This window comes from Lissotriton helveticus, chromosome 3_2 (assembly GCF_964261635.1).
Source record: "Lissotriton helveticus chromosome 3_2, aLisHel1.1, whole genome shotgun sequence".
NCBI lineage: Eukaryota > Metazoa > Chordata > Amphibia > Caudata > Salamandridae > Lissotriton > Lissotriton helveticus.
Genome location: NC_136062.1, coordinates 492,814,828 through 492,837,224, shown reverse-complemented (window position 1 = coordinate 492,837,224; position 22,397 = coordinate 492,814,828). Strand labels below are relative to the sequence as shown.

Below are 22,397 nucleotides of genomic sequence, written 5' to 3'. Positions count from 1 at the left end.
GAACTATGACAACCCTTTCAACAGCAATATGTTCATCTGGCGTTGAGAAAGACGACATCTTGCTCTTCTGGCATGGGGACCTTTAGACCAGCAGGGACTTCTGCAATTGGATGAACACATTGAATCCCTATCTAAACTTCACCAGAACCATTTCTGGTGAATTTGTGGCATTCCTCGACCTCTTCATCTCCATAAAGGATGGGCATTTACGCACCACCAACTACAAGAAACCCACCGATAGGAACAGCTTGTTACTCTAGGAGAGCCACTATACCAAATCCCTTAGGGACAATTTACCACTTGGCTAGTTCCTCCGCCGGAACTGTAACACCATTAGAGAATACTTGAAGCAGGTATCTACTCTCAGATCCAATCTTAGGGATCATCATTATCCACACAGAGTTATACAACAGGCACCCAAGAGAGCCAAAAACAACCATGGAGGCAGTCTTCTAGAGAGTAGAAACAGTCCACCTACTGACAAACTTACATGTGTGACCACTTTCACCTCAACCTCAAATAAAATACAGAAAATTGTCAATAAACACTGGGCCATCCTCAACACAGGGTCCTTAAGGCCGGGCCAGCCCCCCTTTTCGCATACAAATGCACACAAAACTTGAAGGATTTTCTTGTACATACACGTCCATCTGCACCACAAAAAGCTCAGACCCCCCCTTTGGGGCCTTCCACTAATAGAGGGACATTACCTGTGTGGATCGTGTACCGTGTGTCTCCTAACAGAAACCACGAAGAGGGCAGACATGGGGGCAGACATGGGTCTACAAAAACCATGGGAGTAAAGACAACACACCAACTGTGACCCAAACAATGGCGTTTACTTGATTACATGTCCTTGTCACCTGCGCTATGTAGGGATGACTACGAGAACTCAATAAAAACGAGAGGGGTCCAACAACCCAAAGGGACAGGACACCAAAGAGACGCTTAAGTCTGAGAAAAACTCCCTTTGGCGTATTCTCTTAATCATACGATAAGTCCAATCATGCCTCAGTATTCAACAACACTCCAACACACTCATTGGGTCAGTGCCAACAACACCAGAAAATCGATAATTACACAAAAGTTGCTTTCCATGGGAAAAATACCTATTTATTATTACATTTATTCATATGAAAACCTTTAAAAAATACATTTTGCTAAAAATGGTACAACAATATACACATTTAGATGACTACGAGGCCAGTAAAGATGCGGATCAGTGAACACCGCAGCATGATATGCTGCAGAAAAACCAACACCAAGATGTGCTCTCATTCTCTTGACTTCAATCACAAGACCAACAGTCTTCGTTGGACTGCAATAGAAACCAACGCTTGGAAAGTCAGCACCCTCTTTGCACATGAACAACAGTGGGTGTTTCGATTGAGGACACACACACACAAGGCCTCAATGACGACATATCGTGGTCCCAGGTTGTCATGTAACCTGACCCCAGCTTCCCCCCTACCCTTACGGGTAGACCAGCGTTTAGTCCCCCATGACAGCCCTCACATTAGGCTGGAGGAATATACACCTCTCAAGATATGATGCTGTCTGTAGGGTCTGTTTACGTGAGCACTAGCCAATCAGTGGACCAACATGATTTCAACTGATGTCCTGATCCTCATCGAGTTTCTCATACATTTTGCCCCACAGGTATCGGCGATCGAGAGATCACACTTCATATGTACCATAAATTGACCTAGATACTTATCAGTTTAGATACCCAAGAATCTTTGTTCACCACATCGCATAACAGGACATACCAGGTGTCCGGCCTCCTGAACACACCCTCTTCCGTTTTTTGTTTTTCATCCCCGTAGAGTATTTGCTTTCGAACATCTACCTCTTGAATGAATGAATGGGGATTTATAACGTGCAACTTAGCCCAAGGGCATTAAGGCGCCAGACAAGGCAGATATCAAGTAACAGGTCTCAGATCACCGGGTACATAACTATGAGTAGGCCTCTCGGAAAAGCCAGGTTTTAAAATCCTTACGGAAGCATGCCAAAGATGGTTGTCCTATCAGGTCGGAAGGAAGGGAATTCCAGAGCTTAGGTACCAAGGTGGAAAAGGCCCTGCCTCCCCATCTTGCTTTGGCAAATCTAGGAACTAAAAGAAGATTTTTTGTAGATGACCGAAGGGCTCTACTGGGGAGGAAGGGAACTAGGAGAGACCTGATGCCCTCTGATCCCGAACAATAAAAAGCCCCATGGGCTAAGCAAAGAAGCTTAAAGGAGATTCTAGACTGAACGGGCAGCCAGTGTAGGACTTTCCTGGCCAGGGAAGCTGAGGAGAGCCTAGGGAGATTGAGAACCAATCTGGCTGCAGCGTTCTGGACCATCTGTAGGCGGTGAACAAGACTCTTGTTCATGGCCCCATACAGCGCGTTACAGTAATCTAATCTCGAAGAGATTAGAGCCACAGTGGCCTGCTTCCTCGCATCAGGAGAAAGATAGGATCCAATCTTTCCGAGGATCCTGATGACACCACAGCAGGTGGACACAGTCCTACTGACCTGCCGGTCAAAGGAGAGAGTGGTATCAATCAGGACCCCCAGGTTCCTGGCGAAGTGGGAAGGGAGAGGGCAGTCTCCGAGGGAGTCCGGCCACCAGTCTTTTGACCAGATGTCCTGACCACACCCGAAGATCAGAACCTCGGTCTTTTCTCTGTTGAGTTTAAGGATGTTTTTGACCATCCAGCGAGAAACTGCCTCCATACAGGATCTAAACTTGAGGGCAGAATCATTCACCGATTGAGTTAGGGAGACCATGATTTGTCTGTCGTCAGCATACGACAATACCTCAAACCCATAGGATCTTGCCTCTTGACCAAATGAATGAGTTGGTTGATGAACTTTCTCAGCCCTGCATAGTAACTAAAGTAGTACTATTGTTACTTCTTTGAAACATCAGTGGAACATCCCAATCTACATACTTACTTTCGTTACCCTGAGCTACAAGGTTACCCTCTTAAGATGGCCGCGTAAGTTTGTAGGAACATTCCACAGTCGCCCCCCGCGACATCTTCATTCATATCAATTCCGCCTTTCGCTCCGGGTCGGGTGCCACTATTTGTTTCTACTACCCAGCTTCCCCTTTTAGATCGGCCATGGCCACTGTTCATTCTCCGGCAGCCAGAAGACGAGGGTAGGTATGAATGCCACACACCTCCAAGGGTCAAGATAAGTATGGAATCCTTGCCCCGCAACACTTATCTATGAGTGAGACGATGTCTCCAGTGTTTATCCTGGAGAGATGATTTCCCTTATGTTGTCGAGGTTGCAGCTTTGTTCCTTACTTAAGGTAATCAATAGAGACGCTTGCTTCCCCCGTTGAGGTATCCCGTGCACTTATTGGGGTAAGCAATACATTTTTCTAACTTTTTCCATATTTATGCCAAGCCATGGCACCTTCAACCACACGAGAGGCAATGTTAACTGCTAGCCATGCTAAGTAACTTTGATACTCTGCCAGGTCGATTAACTGAAGGAATTAGGAGCATTAACATTCTAAGCTTCCTCATTTTGCCATAACACATCCAGCTGTGAGCAGTTCTACTGCCTCTCTGGTTTTTATTTTTTAATGTGTTCACCGGTTATCGTTTTTTCTATTTTATGTATTTTTATCTGCTTCTTTAGGTTTGATCAATACTCTGAAGTGGTTTTGAACAACTGTTCCTAGACAACACAACCACAAACTTGACTAAGGTTCATGCAACAGGGTGTATATTTTTCTTTGACCCCATTTTCCTATTCACATTTTACACTTTGTCGGTCACCAAAGATCCGGTAAGGACCACTAGGGCATGAAACATGTCAACCCCATGACTTTTTACACTCCACTTTTCGTTAATTGAACTTACTCTCCTCATTGGTGGAAGGTCTGACAGTTCTTTCTTGTATTTAACCATACCGAACGGATCCAAGAATAAATACTATTAGGGGTACCATTACGATAGTTTTAACTCACTATCACACTAACCCCAGGCACGCGCTCTCACCACTACGGCGTTCCTCTTAAAATATCTCTGTTAAAGAGCCCTCTCGCAGGGCCCATGGGGGGCTGCAGCGCCAACCCCACAAGGAGCAAAAACGCCCTATGATGAAGCATGACACCTTAACGGGTGTGTGAGGGCAACTCTTCAAATTTGACGAATGTCACCGCTAGCCATTCCATCCAACCTGACACTTATCTACTTGAGATAAGTTACTTTCCATATGTTCCTCTATCAACACCTTCTGCAGCCTATTAGGCCAGCATCCCTCCATAGGAACAGTTACCCTTTAGTGAATTCGTTGTTGGAATTCCCCCGGACTTGATTGATCTGTGTATCGATGACCCATTGTATGTCAGTTCTCTACATGTTAGAGGTTTTGGCTGCAATGCATCGTTCTAGCCTCTTTTGTAGAGCGGTTGCTCTTTGCGCCCATGCTTTTTGTTTTGCTCGCCTCTGGCGCTGCGATCACCCTGGTCCTTTCCCTTCTATATGCCCCTCACCACCTCATTTCGTGCTTATATGTTTTGTTTTCCGCTTGTATAATTGAAAAATGTTATACATAAAGGTTTTAAAAAAAAAAAATAATAATAATAGGAGGGCCCATGAGCCTGGTATGGACAACTTTAAGGTTCCAGACAGGAGCCAGGTGAACTCTGGGAGGGATAGCCCGTTTGAGTGCTTCCATGAAAGCCAAATGATATGGATTTTGAATAAGGAGTGTTCCCTGTTCTGCATGCAGGCTGCAATGGCAGCTAAATGAAGTTGTATGGAAATGTAAGCTAGGCTTGATTTTTGCAAGTGGAAAAGGTGACAGATAGTATCTTGAGCTGCAGGTTTTAGATCGTCCAGGTGCTTAAAAATGCAGCAACTGACAAAGCATAACAGGTTCGCATAGTGGGCCTACGTGCTTTCTTCAGGATGGCTGTGCATCCTTGAGGAGGATTAGGATGAGCAAACTCTAGGACTCCATGAGCCAGATTGCTAGATTGATCTGCCTGGGATTGGAGTTTCTGATTCTGCCTTGGTTCTGCGTGAGAAGGATCGGCTTCTTGGGGAGCTTCTCGTGGAGAACAAGGAATATCTCCAGGATGGTTGAGAAACTAGATTGTCAGGCCCAAGTAGGAGCCAACAGGGTGAGAGTAAAGGATATTTGCTGAAGCTTCCAGACCACACAGAGGGAGTGAGAGAGGAGGAAAAGCTTATGCAAAGATCCCTGACCAATCCAAGGACCCATGGATACTGGGTGTGGAAATCTGGAGCGGAGGTCTCGGCATTTTGCGTTTTGGGAGGTGGCAAAGAGATTGGGCTTGAGGATCCAGGACCCTCCTCACCAACAGCAGAAGCACTGGAGTAGGACTTGTGGGTAGCGTTCCAACTTGCGGCCTTGTTGCTACATCCTGCTGAGAAGGCCTGCAAAGGTGTTATTACCTCCCAGAAGGGACTCTGCCCGGAGGTGTATTCAATGGGGAACTCCCCAATGCCAAGCGCTCGGCGCCAGTGATGACAAATGTGGTGGGTGGGTGCCACCCTGCTTTTGGAGATAGAACATAGCGGTCATGCGATCGGTCTTTATGAGGAATACTTGGTGCTGACTCTCTTGAAACAAGGCCTTGAGAGCTAGCTGGATGGCCAGGAGGTCCAGGAAGTTGATGTGGAGACCCCTGTGTTGCAGTGTTGGCACGGCCTGAACAGAAGGATGGATGGTGATTTAGCATATCAAGGCAGGGGCTTCAAGCCTTGCCACCTATGATAAGCGACTCCGGCTTCCCTCAGACCTAAGAGATGCCACCCCCTGCCCTGAGGCCGATTTGTCACCAGGACAGGTGGGAACTTAGCTATGCAATTAGGTGTGTTGCACCACCAGGCTAGTCACACCCCTAAGGTGGGCTGCCTGAATGTGCGCCAGGAAAGAAGGGTTCCACCATCCGGATTTTGATGATATTGAGAACTCTGGGACAGGGTTACGCTCACTTCCCACAGTGGTCATATAGTGGGGGTAGTGAACCCAGGGGAAAGTAGCCCATTGACTACTACCATTACTCCTCTTAACACCCCTAAAATCAGTATTTAGGTGGTCCCCTGACACCACGAACACAGATTCACCTGACTAAAGAAGAAGGACAAAGAAGAGCTAAAGAACACAAGAAACTGTGGTCTAGCTGTGCACTTGCCACCAAACCCTGGCTGCCTGCTCCTGCCCAGACAATTGCAAAGACCTGACTTGTCCTGCAGCTATGCATCCTCCAAAGGCCTCAGAGGGCTGCCAGTAATTCACTTCAAGGGAGATGCTGGTTGGTTGGCGGTGGAGCGACTTCCTTGTAGCCTGCGGGCACCGCCTGCCTCGACCCGGTACCCAGCAGCCATCCAGGAATAGGTCACAGCTGTCTCTCCACCACATGTGGAGACGCCAGGGCCCCCCAGTAGTCTCCCTACACCAATACCTGGGGTGCCAGAGCCCTTGCAGCAGCGAAGGCTTGTTCAGTGTCCAGCCCAGACAACAACACCGCCAAGACAGACCTACCGATGTGGGACCTCAGCAACCGCAAGGCCATCGTTGAGAGTCTTCCTCGGACACGTATTGTGCTTTAAAGAGGGGACACGATTGCCTGGGCCCCTTTTGCACCTACCTGTGGTGTTGTTGCCTCTGTGGGACCACAGCACTGACTGCTGGTGGTAAGGTGGTAAGGTAGTTGTTGCCTCTGATCTGAGGAGGTGGTCTTACTGCTGTAACCTCCGAATGGACTCCCATTGCATAGAGGTCTGAACGGCCCCATAACCTTGGCTCTGTCCATGTCTTTAAGTTTTTCCAGCATCTGGTACACCTGCGGTCTGAAGTGATGTTCACCATCAAACAGCAGGTTTAGCAGATGCTGCTGTACATCTATCTGGTTTAAAGCCAGAGACAGAGACCCAGGAACGACGTCTGACCAAGATACTGATGTGCCCTCTGAGCACAGCATCAGTGGCGCCTAGGGCACGGTGGGTAGTAACATTCGATAGGATTTTCCCCATGTTGCCTACTCTTGTCCACACTGCCTTTACTTCTCAGGAAGGGTTATAAGGAAGATCTCAATCCCACCCGGATGCGCCCTGTCATACAGGGAGAGTAGGCCAACGGAGCTGGCAATCCTCCAATGTTGGGCTGAGAGAGTAGGCCAACGGAGCTGGCAATCCTCCAATGTTGGGCTGAGGGAGTAGGCCAACGGAGCTGGCAATCCTCCAATGTTGGGCTGAGAGAGTAGGCCAACGGAGCTGGCAATCCTCCAATGTTGGGCTGAGAGAGTAGGCCAACGGAGCTGGCAATCCTCCAATGTTGGGCTGAGAAAGTAGGCCAACGGAGCTGGCAATCCTCCAATGTTGGGCTGAGAGAGTAGGCCAACTGAGTTGGCAATCCTCCAATGTTGGGCTGAGAGAGTAGGCCAACGGAGCTGGCAATCCTCCAATGTTGGGCTGAGGGAGTAGGCCAACGGAGCTGGCAATCCTCCAATGTTGGGCTGAGAGAGTAGGCCAACGGAGCTGGCAATCCTCCAATGTTGGGCTGAGAGAGTAGGCCAACGGAGCTGGCAATCCTCCAACGTTGGGCTGAGAAAGTAGGCCAACGGAGCTGGCAATCCTCCAATGTTGGGCTGAGAGAGTAGGCCAACGGAGCTGGCAATCCTCCAATGTTGGGCTGAGAGAGTAGGCCAACTGAGTTGGCAATCCTCCAATGTTGGGCTGCATGTACAGCGTCCCTCTTGCCCACTGCTTGCAGCTTCTTACTCTCCTTGTCAGGATGCAGAGTGTCTTCTGTAGCCTAGGAATTCATGCGTTTATGTGCAGTGTGGACTACTAGAGAGTCCAGAGCCACGGATGTAGGGAGGGTCAGAGGGTATATATTTTTTCTTAATCAAACCTAGGCACAACCACCCTTGCCTTTGGGGGGGCGGATGTTTAAAGGTCTCAGAGGTGGCCTTGAACACCCCCGTAATCATGGAAAGGAACTGAAGGGTGCGTTGGGTCTTGGATAATGTTTCGACTCAGCGACTCAGTCTTCCTGGAAAATTTGCAGATCAGCTTTGATATTTGGCGGTCCAGTGTACGACTTTGTGGTAGGTAATATATTAATAGTGGCATTTTTGTAGAGTGCAACAGCTACCTCATACAGAGGGGTCCCGGCGCTTAGCAGTAGATGCAGGTGAGGTTCAAACCCAACAGAGGGGCCAGCCTGGACTAAAAAGCCAGGTCCTCAAGATCCTCCTGAACTCGAGTTGAGATTCCATCAAGCGCATATGAGAGGGTAAGAGGGTGAAGAGTTCCATAGCCAGGTAGTAGAGGGGTGTGAGACGGGGCGGGCGGGGGGGCAGGTTGGGTTAGTCTTAGCTGGATGTCCACTCCGGCGCACCATTCGACCCTCTGCCCCACCAAATCGCCAACAAGGCCGACAGCTCCATTACATCATCAACTTCTCATTCGAGACCGCAATCTTCCCTGCGTGCTGGAAACACGCCGATATCAACGCCCTACTGAAGAAACCCAAGGCGGACCGAGCGACCTCAAGAACTTCCGGCCCATCTCCCTGCTCCCGTTCCCGGCGAAGGTCATCGAAAGGATCGTCAACACCCAGCTCACCCGGTACCTGGAAGAGAACAAGATCCTCGACCCTTCCCAGTCAGGCTTCCGCAAGAACCACAGCACCGAGACCGCCCTCATCGCCACCACAGACGACGTCAGAGTCCTACTCGACAACGGCGAGACAGCAGCCCTCATCCTCCTGGACCTCTCCGCTGCCTTCGACACGGTCTGTCATCGCACACTACGCACACGCCTCCACGGCGGAGGGATCCGCGACAAGACCCTGGAATGGATCACCTCCTTCCTCTCCGACAGATCCCAACGAGTCCGCCTCCCCCGTTCCATCCCTCAGCCTGACACTTTTCAACATCTACATGGCTCCACTCGCACGCATCGCAGACTCCACGACCTCAACTTGATCTCGTATGCCGACGACACCCAGCTGATCCTCTCCCTCACCAAAAACCCCCTCACCGCCTAAGCCAACCTCCACCAGGGTATGAGGGCCGTCGCCAACTGGATGGAAAACAGCTGGCTCAAACTGAACACGGACAAGACAGAGATCCTCCTCCTCGGACCCAACCCCTCCGCCTGGGACGACTCCTGGTGGCACACTTCCCTGGGCGCCGTCCCAACACCAACCAACCACGCACGCAACCTGGGAGGCATCCTCGACTCGAAACTCACCATGGCCAACCAAATCAACGCAGTCTCCTCAACCTGCTTCTACACCCTCCGCATGCTCCGAAAGATCTTCAGATGGATCCCTACAGGCACACGGAAAACCGTCACCCACGCCCTCATCAGCAGCAGACTCGACTACGGCAACGCCCTCTACGCCGGAGCCCCAGCCAAGCTCATCAGCAGACTTCAAAGAATCCATATCGCCTCGGCACGCTTGGTCCTCGACGTCCCACACCGAGACCCCATCACCCCCCACCTGAGTGACCTGCACTGGCTCCCCGTCAACAAAAGAATCACCTTCAAACTCCTGACCCATGCACACAAAGCACTCCACAACACCGGCCCTGAATACCTCAACAGCCGACTGGCATTCTGCGTACCCAACAGAGAACTTCGCTCAGCCGACCTCTCACTGGCCACCGTCCCACGCATCCACAGAACTTCCTTCGGGGGAATATCCTTCTCCCACCTAGCCGCCAAGACCTGGAACGCCCTCCCTGTACACCTTCGGGAGACAGACGACCCACAGACCTTCAGGAGACTACTCAAGACCTGGCTCTTCGACCGCTAGTTGCAGGCACCCTCCCCAGCGCCTTGAGACCCACACAGGTATGTAGTGCGCTCTATAAATCCTTGATTGATTGATGTCCAGGTCCGTATCACCCAGAGGATAAACGTTCCAGGAGTCATCCCTAGGCTCTGGGTCACGGGGTGCTTTTGTGCAATCAGCCGAGTGGACTGGGCTGCCTTCTTCTCACGACCAGTGCGGTGTCCCTCTGGTGAATATCAAGGAGGGGTGAAGGAGGAGGATGAAGATGAGCAGGGAGGGGACTACTGTCTCTTCTGCTTGGGTGATGGTGGGGAGGCTCCAAAGCAACCTGCTCATCGAAAGTCAATTTCCTCTTCCTTGGGCAAGTCTTCTGTGGCTTTGGTGGCACTGTAGGTAAAGGATCAGACACTTTTGGCGACCATCTAACTCCTCCTGCTGATGTTGGACAGGTTGCGCTGAATCCTCGGAGCTGGCTGCCAACGGTGCGTCTGCCTTTGAATGCACTCTTGGTGTTTGGGTAGCCTTCAATGACGCAGATGATGGTCGCACCTATGTCGGTTTCTGCACAGACATAGGCTTTGGTGCCAAGAAGACTTCAGTGTCAGTGTCGAGGACCTTGCCAACTTTGGAGGGGGCCGAGGCATGTGCAGGATCTTTGCGGCCGAAGAAGGAAGAGTAGTCAGCTTAAAGGCTTTCATCAGTGCCGACCATAGTTTGTAGGCAGCGGTGGTCTGGCAGTCTGTTTTTTTGGACTGCCGGCTCATAGAAAAGTAGGATCTGCTTCTATGGTTACCCCCACTTTTTGCCTGGTGCTAAGCTGTCCTTGACTAGTCTGACTGGTATCCTGCTAATCAGGGCCCCAGTCTATCTGCTTTCTCCCTAAAGTGTTGTGTTAAGCACTTAGGTACATGCCAGATTGGATACTGGGGTATCCATATAAGCCCCTAGTATATGGTACCCATGTACCCAGGGCATAGGTACCCCAGAGGTCTCCCATGGGCTGAAGCATGCTTTATGCCATCCATGAGAGACCATTCAAAATGGATATACAGGCCTGTCATTGCAGCCTGTGTAAGATGGTGCATGCACCACTTACTAAAGATATAGGTTTCCTATATCTAGGGTCACTGCACTTAAAACCTGTAAGTCACCCCTATAGCAGGCCTTTGCATTCCTGAAGGCAGGTTTCTCTGTTCTAAGTGAGAGGGTGCCACTGCATGAGCAGGACACCCCTGCAGCCCACAGAGTCCATTCTCCCGGGTTGTCAGTGAAGCCGCCATATAGCATATAGAGGGGCACCGCGTAATTACACGATGACCATCTCGAAACCGGCTGCAACGAATCCTATCATGCGTGGTATCAAACATGTTGGAATCATGCCCCCACACTGTAAGCGGTGTGGGAGGTATGATTCCAAGCACTGAAAGAGCCCCCTGTTAGGCTCTCAGTGTTCCCGGTACCAGCCTTCTTGTCCCGGACAGCACAAACTGGTTGCTGCCAACCAGAGACATGATTCTGCCCTCCTGCTGCTGAGCCAAGCTCAAGCAGGGGAAGGCAGAATAATAGGCGTCCTGTCACAGAGAGGTGTGACCACCTCTGATACAGGATTTAGTGTATTGGGGCAGGGTGAGTGCACTTGCCAGCAACACTCAGTCTGCATGAGGGGCACATTTGGTGCCCCTGTGTATAGTCCCGTTGGCTCCCGCTCTGGCGCGAAACTGGACCTCTGGAGGAGGTGAGTGGTTGGGAGCCCAGACGGTGGCCCGCCTGTTACCACACCCCATTACACTTCCTGCCCTGCACAGCTCCGCTCTGGTCGGAACCAAGAGCCAGCGGCCAGCAAACGTGCCTCACCTCTTCTGCTGGTCTTGTACCGCCAGCACTCAGCCACAGCCCGCAGCACTAGGTTCACAGCTCACCCAAAGGTTGAGTTGCCCCCTCACCTCTCTGATACGGTCTGCCGTCCACAGCTCTTATAGAAGCAGCAGAGGCACGTGGGGAAGGCTAAAGCTGGGAGGGGGCAATCCTGTTGGGCGGAGGCGGCAGGTGATAGGCCAGTGCGACTTGTCCCACTGGGGGCCCACTCACCCAGACTTGCAGGACCAACAAGCCACTACTGACTCCAGCTAACAGAGATATACTGACTCGCCAGCCTGCTGAGCCTGTTAAACACATCCCGCACCTTGCACAGAGTCAGGAACGAAATGACCAGATGTCTGGCTGATTCTTAGGAGGGACAATTAACTCAAGCCTACAGGGGCAACACGAGATATGGGAAGGAAAGGCAAACGGCTACAACAATGACCAACAAAAGGAAAAGGAAGTGTGAAGGACTCAGTAAATCTGGCATGGTAAATTGAGTGATGGAAGAGCACGATTCACCGCATTGGCCTCCAACACTTATTAGACGCCACGCAAAACTTCTCTGGTGACAACGAACTACACATTAACCTAGACAAATCCAAAGTGACGCGGTTGGCATCTGGGAGGTCTCCCGCTAGAAGTGGCCAAAAAATATAAATATCTGGGCATTATAATGGATAGCAAATGTTTGTGGCACACAAAAAAGGTGATTGCAAGAAGAGGTAACACAATGGCAGTTGCATAAAAAAACATAAAACTCAAAACTACCGGCCCAAGCCTCTCGCCTCTGCTCCAGGTGATCCAAGCGAAGCTCGTTCAAACTATCACCAACGGGATGGACGTACACTGGACGGTACGGAAGCAAGTGCCCAGAGAATAATATTCAGTTTACCTAAATATACCACGCTGGTGCAAATAAGACTACATTTGGCCTGCAGATGCAACAAATAGCATAGAAAGGCTTCTTCGTCAAATGCTGGTACAAAATCAAGGGAGGCGGGCCTGGGACTCCGAATGCCCCTCTTTGGAAGGACAAGATCTATTTGCAAGCCTCAATAGAACGACTGGCTCTATGGGAACTTTGGGAGGCAGCTGGGAACTATTAGAGCTTCAAGCAAATTGTCAATAAAACAGTTTAAGAAAATGGTGTCTGTAGTGGAGGGAAAAAGCTGTACTAAAAGAAAGGACACACAGTTGGTTCGTTCTGCTGAGTCACTTTAAGGCCTCCCATCAATCTTACTTAGGAGCAAGTTTCACCTTCGACTAGGTATTCTTCCATCACTGCTCCACTTGCATGCATGGAAATGACCACAGACAACAACTAACTGACGACTGTGTGGGTAAGGAGAAGAGGATGTGCTACATTTATTGTACATATGCGGGAGACTAAAGAACGAACGCAGACTTCTGTTAAAACCCACCCTAAAGATCAAGGGAAAAAGAACATATAGGCAGGCAGTGAAAGCATGCTTCAAAGGGGGAGACATTCAGTTAGCCTGCCGCCTCCTACAATTTATGGGCAAAGTGGGAAACATATTAAAGACCAGTATTTAACTGCCCAACCTGGCCCCCACCTTCGACAAGCAATCATCAGCCACCACCGCTTTTGTTGCCCAGAGGACTACTTCACCCGCTGCTGACTTTGCACATTGCCCGCTTCGGCTGTTTGGAGATCCATTCCATAAGCTGCTGGCTTGGCACAACCCAGCTGGGCAATGACCATTAGCGTCCTTCGATGTTGACAACGAGAGCACTATTTTTGCACACAACTGACTGTGCACATTGCCCGCACGTGCTCCTCAGGGAGATATTTCACACACTGCGGGTTCTGCACATTGCCATTGACTATGGACCTCTTATTCCCGCAGCCTCAGACTTAATGAAACCTTTTAACAACGTTAAACTGTTTTTAAATGCTCTTTGTTATGCATGGTCTGAACGAGGTATCTGAAGCCTTGGTGCAAAACCAACTGTAAACTTTGGTACAAATTCATGGTTTTAACTTGGAAAATTCTAATTCTGCTGTTTTATAGTTGCAATGGTTTGAAGTAATCAGGCAAATAAAGCTTTTATTATTAGTGGCTGTTCCCTGCTTTCCCAAGCTCTGAATCCAACCATGCAACCACTGAAACCACTGGCCTCAGCTGAATCACTGGGCGATTCATCGCCCACACGAGAGTGATTTTATTGGCTCAAACACCTGATCACAAAAACTTTCTGCATGTTTGGCAACCTCGTCACAGAATGTATTCTTTTGTATTTACTCAATGTAGTCTTTATGTTCTACGCAGTTCATAATCACGCAGATCATTCTGCAGGAAGTAATATCACTTACATGATATGGCACTAACACAATGGAACACGTAAAGCACAGCGTGTTATTCAACATCTACAACCCGCGCAGCAATCAGAAGGTGAACCTTACAGCCAAGGAACTGCCTGGCATACAAATGACACACATTAGGGAGGTGCATGCCAGGCTATTCTAGACTCTCTCCATCAGCTAGCAGTTCTATCCCAGACAAGAGGCGCCTGTCCTCATCTACGGATCAAACATTCCACGGACTCAATTAGGCATTGAAATAGAATTGTGCACCCACTGCATGCCCTTATCCTTGGCCACCTATCCTTCTCCTTCCACTTACTGCCTCCAATCGCTCACAGTTTGCCTCCATTAACCTTCTGCATCTCCATACCTCCTCTGTAGGGGGTAGTTGTAAGAGGTGGTTTAACAGTGCTCACCTACGAGCCCCCTCGATCTCCCACCCCTCTCTTCTATTTCTGACAACCTCCTACGTCCATGTAACCCTTTAGTCTATCAGCCCCAACCTCTCATCCATCCATCACCCAAGCCACGTATACTTTCACCCCAATTATAGCCCTTAACTCAATTTCACAGTCTTTGGTCCTGTTGTTCGAACCTTGTCCTCCTGGCCCAACTAACTAAAGATCGTGTAGGTTAACCTAATCCAGCCTCCATGCAGATGTCCCGAACTCTATCCCTGCAGGTATTTTCTGTCTTTCTTTTTATTTCTCTTTCTCTCTTTCTTTCTCTCTTTCTTTCTCTCTCTCTCTCTCTCTCTCTCTCTCTCTCTCTCTCACTCTCACTCTCACTCTCTCTCTCCCTCTCTCTCTATCCATGGCCTCACCCCGCACACATCAGTGTGGCAGAGGTCTACTGAAGGTGCCTCTCTGTAGGCATGGCCGCACCCCGCACACATCACTCACTCACATCCCTCAGCCGTGCCAGACAGCTCTCTATCTAGAGATGTCTGCTGAAGGTGCCTCTCTGTAGGCATGGCCTCATCCCGCACACAACACTCACTCACTCACTCACTCCCATCTCAGCCGTGCCAGGCAGCGCTCTATCTAGAGAAGTCTACTGAAGCTGTGTCTCTGTCAGCATGGCCTCACCCCGCACACATCACTCACTCACTCACATCCTTCAGCCGTGCCAGGCAGCTCTCTATCTGACATGCTTCCTGCAGGTGTGCCTGACTCTCACTCCAGGTATCTATGCTTCCCCTCCCATCCCATGTCCATGCCCACATTCCACACGCTGCAAGTGCTGGTTTCCCTGTTGGAATGCCTGACTCACCCCCTTGCAGACGAGATTTCTCCACAGTCTTGTGAATCCCAAAAAGAAACCTGAAGCTGAAGTTCTTCAGGTCCTCCAGGCGTTTCATGACTTCGGTGGTGGCCCAGGAGGGCAGGCTCAGGTTATGGCGACTCTAAAACGAGATTCAAATCCCCAACAAATGTGATTACTCTGTGGAGTGCCATGTGGGTGCGCATGGTTTTAAGCAGGAGCACAGAATGACAGTGGGAGAAGAGACACTTTCACTACGGGAGGGATCACTGACCTCGCAGAAGAGAGTATCGTAAACGGACCAGACCGATTCCAATGATATCTCCTTGATCCCAGTCTTGTTCGCCACCATCGCCAAGAAGCTCTGCCAGAAAAAGGGAAATGGTCAAAGGGAGCTAGAGTCCGACATTCTTGAAAGGAGCGATTACTTCATTTTGTGTTTGTTGGAAGGGTTGTGGGGGTTTTGACTTCTGATTGAAGAAAGAAGGTACATGATTGGCAGAGTGACCACTACAGAGAAGAAAAGAACGACAGCAAGGACCAAAAAGGCACTCCGAATGGAAGGATCTGTAGTCTGTGGGCCTGTGATGAGTGGACACTTTCGGAGGCTAAGTTCCAACTCTTTCAGATGCTGTCCCTGAGAACTCACTTTCTGTTCACAAAGCGAAGGTTCCTCAGTGCCCAGAAACACTTTCTTACTCTGGGCTTTCAGTACCTTGTTAATTAAAGGGGGGAGAAGGGAGGTGAAGTTTGCACGTTGCTAGTGCACTAACAGATACCAGTTGCTGCAGAGACAGACATCGGACATGGCAAGACTATTGAAAAAACAGAAAACGCGGACAGGACAAAAGAACATACTATAAGATGTAAAGATATTGTATTATTGCTTTGCCCATACTCCCTAAATACAAATACAAACCCCTCTCCCACAAGGCGTTCATATGTTGCCTTACATTGCGAGAATGGTGTTTAATGGATTCACAACAAACCAAGAACATCTATGGGGAATCCTATTTTAAAGGAGAGTATTACATTTTTTTAAGAGATTTTGGGACTACCTTCTAACATCTCCAAAAATATCCAGCCTTCCAGTTGATGTAGATTGATCAAAGGGGGCAATGGTTATTAAGGATGCAAAAATCGTACTTCTCTCAGTGAGGAGTGAACCTAAACTACGTAGGATGTTGGCTGTGTTAAGCAGGTGTTGGCTTGAAATTCTGGCCAGCGGACAGACTGTGCACCCAATCCACTGTGGATGACCAACTCCTGCTGAGCGCTGCCATCGTTACCAACAGCAGCGCAGTGAGGGCCTGTAGGACATGGCCTTCTCCTAATCCCACTGCATGCTGCCTTCGTTACCCACAGCAGTGCACAGAGGGCCCGTAGGACCCGGCCTTCTCCTAACCCCCCCTGAACACTGCCATCGCTTCTCACAGCAGCGCAGTGAGGGCCCGTAGGACCCAGCCTTCTCCTAACCCCGCTGAACACTGCCATCTCTTCTCACAGCAGCGCAGTGAGGGCCCATAGGACATAGCTTTCTCCGAACCCCACTGCGCACAGCCATCGCTTCTCACAGCAGAGCAGTGAGGGCCCGGCCTTCTCCTAATCCCCTGAACACTGCCATCGCTTCTTACAGCAGCGCAGTGAGGGCCGTAGGACATGGCCTTCTCCTAACCCCGCTGCGCACTGCCATCGCCTCTCACAGCGGTACGCAGATGCCCCGTAGGTCACGGCCTTCTCCTAACCCCGCTGCGCACTGACATCGTTACCCATGGCAGCGCAGTGAGGGCCCGTAGGACATGGCCTTCTCCTAACCCCGCTGCGCACTGCCATCGCTTCTCACAGCAGAGCAGTGCGGGCCCGTAGGACCCGGCCTTCTCCTAACCCTGCTGCGCACTGACATCGTTACCCACAGCAGCGCACAGAGGGCCCGAAGGACCCGGCCTTCTCCTAACTCAGCTGCGCACTGCCATCGCTTCTCACAGCAGAGCAGTGCGGGCCCGTAGGACCCGGCCTTCTCCTAAACCTGCTGCGCACTGCCATCACTTCCCACAGCAGCACACAGAGGGCCCGTAGGACCCGGCTGTGAGAAGTTGGCCTGGCATATGATGTCCACTATTCTAGTGGGCACCTTGCACCAGTCCAAACGACCCTTACTGATGGTAGGTTTAAGACAACCTTTATTGAAAGCTACCCTAGTGGTAGCTGTGGAGAGCAGCCTTCAGGCTAAGTCTAGAAGGAATGTAAAGCAGCTTGTTTTACCAGCCTATAATCTCATGAATGATCAAATGAAAGTACACCACACAAGGTATATATCAAATATATATGTATTTATTCCAAACACAACCCCTCTAGTCTCTTTATGAGGCTAGAGGCAAAAGTATAATACCAGAACTTAAATAGCACACAGTAAACTAGCACAGTAATTGTTTTGCCCGTGGGGCCTCACAAACCATGTACAAAAAAAATGGTACAAGAACCACGTGAGGGATAGAAGTGAGGCCTAGGGCCTGTAGAACCGGTGGGGCAACCAGGAACCACCCAAGGTAAAGACGCAGGAGGCCCACGGGGCGCATGCAGTGTCTAAACACAACCGCGAATCACCATTGACTTCTATGGAGAAAGTTTAAGTTACAATTTTAAAGGTTAAGGACACTTAGGAGTGGACTGCGGTGAAACCCCTTTAGACTTGGGCACGTCGAGAGTCAAGACCCACAGGAGCACTTGTGTTACCTCACCCAGGGAAGCCGGGTGCATTGGTGTCTTTTCGTGTTGGGTTTCGCCGTCGATTCCAATGGAGAGCTGCGAAGAAGTGCTGCAGGCGACCAGAGGAAAAGGGTCCGGATGGATCCAAGGGTGGATCGGAGATCTGAAGGACCTGAAAGCAGAGGGGACAGAGCCTGTGTCACTAGCCAGTGACCAGGATGGCGACAGGAAGATGCCAGCGGATGTCGGGTGCTTTAAGGTGAAGTAGGTGAAGCGTGTCTCTTCAGCCACGAGGACCAGGAGGCGTCGACGACGACCAGGAACTGGATTCGAGCTGTCCCACGAAGGATGTCGAGTGCTGCAGCGTCGGAATCCGGATTGGACCCAACAAGCCTTGGCAACAACAACCCACGCAAGATGACAAGATTGGCTTCGGTGCAGATCAGCAAGGTCTGAGGGACTCACCCTTTGGAGGGGAGTCAGAGCACGTCTGGAGCAACCAGGGAAGGTCAAGAAACAAAGAATTGTCCTTTGTGGTGACCCACTAGCCAACAGACTAGAGATCGCGAAGGAGCCTTGAGCTGCGGTGAAGAAAACAGGCCCACGGAACACTCAGAGTGTAGGCCTCTCAGCTTCGGTGCAAAAGGTGCTCGGGGCAAGGGCAACAAATAGTCCAATGCACAACTTCGGGAAGTAGGTGCACTTGCAAACTTGCAAGATGTCCAGGAGTTCCGGTCCCAACTCTCTCGTGATAGTTACAGGTCTCAGCTTTGCTGGGGACTCGTGTCAGCCTCGGAGATATCTGGAAGTCCGTGTCCTGTGTCGCAGATTCTTCGGGATCTGGCGGGAGCTTCGAAAATGCAGACCGACAAGATGCTTCTTTGGTGCCTGTTTGAACAGGGAGGTCACTCCTTGACCCCAAGGGAGATGTCTTCCGTATTCCAGTCGATATGGAATGTCGGAGGTCCAAGATTTCGTCTTCAGAGTTTCGTCCAGGGTAATTCAAAGTCCTATGGACTGGGTTCCTATACTTATACAAAGTTTAGGGGATGGACTAACTCTATGGCCCCACCAATTGGAGGACCTGGGGAGGGGGTGGTTACACCCCTTCCCCTTTGTCCAGTTTCGCGCCAGAGCTGGGGCTGAGTGCCCCAGCAACCGGTATGAACTGGGAAATGCATGGAGCACCTTGTGTGCCCCAGGCAGTGTCTGAAAAGCATTCACTGAATGCAGCCCTCCCTTCCCCAATACACAAAGAGGCTGTCTGGGGAGGTGCTGGCACCTCCCTGGACAGGTGCTGGCACCTCCCTGGACAGGAAACCTATTGTCCAAGCCTCCCCTGCCGGAGTTTCGTCCAGCAGCAGGAGGTCAGACTCGTGTCTGTGGCAGCAGCATCCATTTTGTGATGCTGAGGCTCTTTAAAACATTTACTGGGTGTACCAGTGTGTACATGTCTTCTCTCTCTAGAAGGGTGGAATTCTACTCTAGACGCCAGAAGTGGCGGGAGGGTGAGGGGGGGGTTAGAATTCCAAAGTGTTTGACACCAAACACGACATGTTTTGATAAAGCCAAACCAAAGTTAGCATTAACCGCGAGGATTATAATGCACTTAAGAGTATATGGTATGGTCATATCTCAGAACAGCTATAAGGAAGGGATTCCGAAAGCTGCAGTGGGGCTCAGCTCGTGCTAGGGCACCCTCTCACACAAAACCAAACACTCTGCCTTCAGGATTGTCAAGGCCTGCCATAGGAGTAACTTATAGGTTAATATGTGTCTGTTTTACATGGTGGATATAGGTATACTATATCCCAGTAAGGGGTGCTTACACCACCTTACCCAGGCTGCAAGTGCAGACCTGTGGTGTCATTTTGCAAGGCTGCCCAGGGGTGGCATAATACATGCTTCAGCCCCTGGTAGGCCTCTGGGGTACCTATGCCCTTGGTTCCTAAGGTATCATATACTAGGGACTCACAAGGGTAACCCAGTAACCAATCTGGAGTGTACCTAATGTACAGGGAATCCATTTTATAGAGAAAGCAGATAGACTGGGGCCCTGAATAGCTGGGTCCCAATCCAACTAAGTCGAAAACCAGCAAAACACCAGGCAAAAAGTGGGGGTACCATAACACCACCGAGAAGAATAGGGTCCAAGGGATATTTTAAGACCTGCCCAAGTTCGTATCCCCAAACATCAAATCACAACACTTATAGAAAACCAGGGGACTAATGCAAAAGCCAAATTGTTAGACTATAGAACAGGCAAAACTGTTACCGAATAAGTCAAAGATACAAAATTCCTATAAAGCCTGTAAACTGAGAACATAACAGTGAACAACAAACAGAGCCACAAGTGATTGTTGGTGAGACTCAAAAGAGGTATCTATGTGATTCTTGGATTCCCATCAAATGTCATGCAATGATCAATAATCTCATTTGGTCATCCAAAGTTTTTGGGGCGGTCTGTCTCTTGATCATTGAGACCATTTCCGCACCCAATCTGTAAGATATTCAATGGGTCCAGCCCACAATCACTGTGCTGACCATGAGTGAGATAGAATCATATGGGAATCAGTGCAGTGCAAGAACGGAAAAAAGTGGTGAGATAAAATAGAGTTAAAAGACAAAGAAAAGAGAAAGTTTTATTCAGAATACGGTCTCTTCCCCTAATTAATATCAAGAACAGTGCAATAAGGCAGTATCAAACAAGGAGGGGCGTGGCTTGCAGCCGGCGATGGTGGCTGCCTAAAAGGGGAGCTCTGCAACCGAGCCCCCATTTATCCTGATTTCACCGGAGCTTGGGCCCCCACCTCCCGCATAGCGGTGGAGGAAGGGGCGACCCTCACTTTAGCCCGAAAACCGGAGGGCGATTCCGGCCTGCGGACCTGCCAAGACCCGATTACAGACGGCCGGGGCGCCGCGAGGGGCGCACCTAAGATGGCGCCCGCGGCGACCCGGTGAAGAAACAGCGCTGCTAGGCGGCCGGGAGCGGCGGAGAAGGTGAGCGCCGAGAACGGCGTTGGAAGACTTCCCCATATTGAGTGGAGATCCAGGGGCGCGGCCGGAGACCCGCTGTGGCGGGCTGCCCTGCGGTGTGCGGGCGGAGCTGCTGGTGCCCCGCTTTTTACACCCCCCCCTCCTGGTGACATGGTGGCCTGAAACACAACGATCGCACGACAGAGGGAGAGCGCTGAGCGCGGATACCCGGAGGTGGAGCACTGACCCAGCTCAGAGTGGCGCTGCCTAATCGCAGTGCGGCGGGGATACGAGGACTGCTCTGGATGTGAGGAACTCGAGTGGAGGAGCTAGGGAACGGAGATCGCCGTGCGGGAACAAGGGCGGCGGCCGCGCCTGTTGCCAGTTGATGTCGTGACCCTCCCCCCGATGGTGGAATAAAGGCTGTCCCCTGGAGAGGCCCCGCTGCATTATATGGAAGGACACAGAGCTGCTGGAGAGGCTGCCTTGGGACCCACCGCGCCCACAGAACTGTAACGCAGATAAGGCGCTTGAGGTCTGACAACGCGAGGCGTACTTGGGTTGATGTCCTGGGACCGGCGGAGGAACAGGCGCAGCTTTGGGGACGCTCTGGTACCCTGAGGAGTGTAATATACCACTGGTACATGGTCTACTGCGGCTAGGGCCCGAGGAGAGCGGCGAGTGGGGCGGCCAACAGCGGATAGCAACCACGTACCCAAGCTCCGCACAACCTTGGTACCCCCTGCTGGGGCCGGAACGATGGGCTGCCACCCCTCGGGTACTGCGGAGCGGCCTCACAGGGAGCTGAGAGCGCCCGCCTGAGAGTACTACGAAGATCTGCCGGGGGCGAACTGCGGAGCGGCCCGAACCGGTCTACTGTGAAGGCTGGAAAGGTTGCGACATAATAGGAAAGACGCCAAGCGAGGAGGTTGTTGTTGTTCTGTGGGATGGCCGGCGGGGGACCAACGCATTGACTGTGTGCGGAGGTTGAGACCCTGGGCCCTGGACCTGCGACAGACCTTGCCTCAGTTGCCTGGACACTTGGAGAACCATCAGATGGGCCCATCAAGGTGGAGAACGGGGTAGCTGCTGCTGGGCATACCTCCCGGGACCGCCGCCAGTGATTAAAAGCGGTGGCGGATAACGAGTGCGGCCCCGGCCACCACTGGCGCTGCACTCTATCACTGAGCCCGAGCTTTCATGTGGGGTTGTGCGGAGCCTGTGCGAGCCCTGCCACACCTACGGTGGACTCCTATTCCGGGGAGGACCGAGGGAGCCAGAGGCCTGCGGACGCTGGTTGCTGACCCGCGCGACGTGTCCTGGAACCACCCATTGGGGCGACGCTGGAATCGAGTGCTTTGGTAACGCTGGATCATGGGGAAACTGAAAGGAGGCAGAGGCGGAGCGCAGTCATCCACGAAAGGGGAACCTACTGACCATGAAGAAGGAGCGGCGCCCGATTCGGTGCGTGACCA

The 22,397-nt window shown here is 51.0% G+C and overlaps 1 protein-coding gene across 2 annotated transcripts in view; it reads right to left on the bottom strand.

Annotated features, from left to right (window-relative positions):
* ACP2 (acid phosphatase 2, lysosomal) overlaps positions 1 to 22,397 on the bottom strand; it is a 153,788-nt gene that overhangs the window by 67,578 nt on the left and 63,813 nt on the right. For both annotated transcript variants that reach the window (XM_078684468.1, XM_078684469.1), the window contains exons 6-7: positions 15,515 to 15,604; positions 15,250 to 15,382 (exon numbers count right to left, since the gene is read on the bottom strand). In XM_078684468.1, coding sequence (XP_078540594.1) covers positions 15,250 to 15,382; positions 15,515 to 15,604 — 223 coding nt within the window. The remainder of the gene's footprint in view (positions 1 to 15,249; positions 15,383 to 15,514; positions 15,605 to 22,397) is intronic.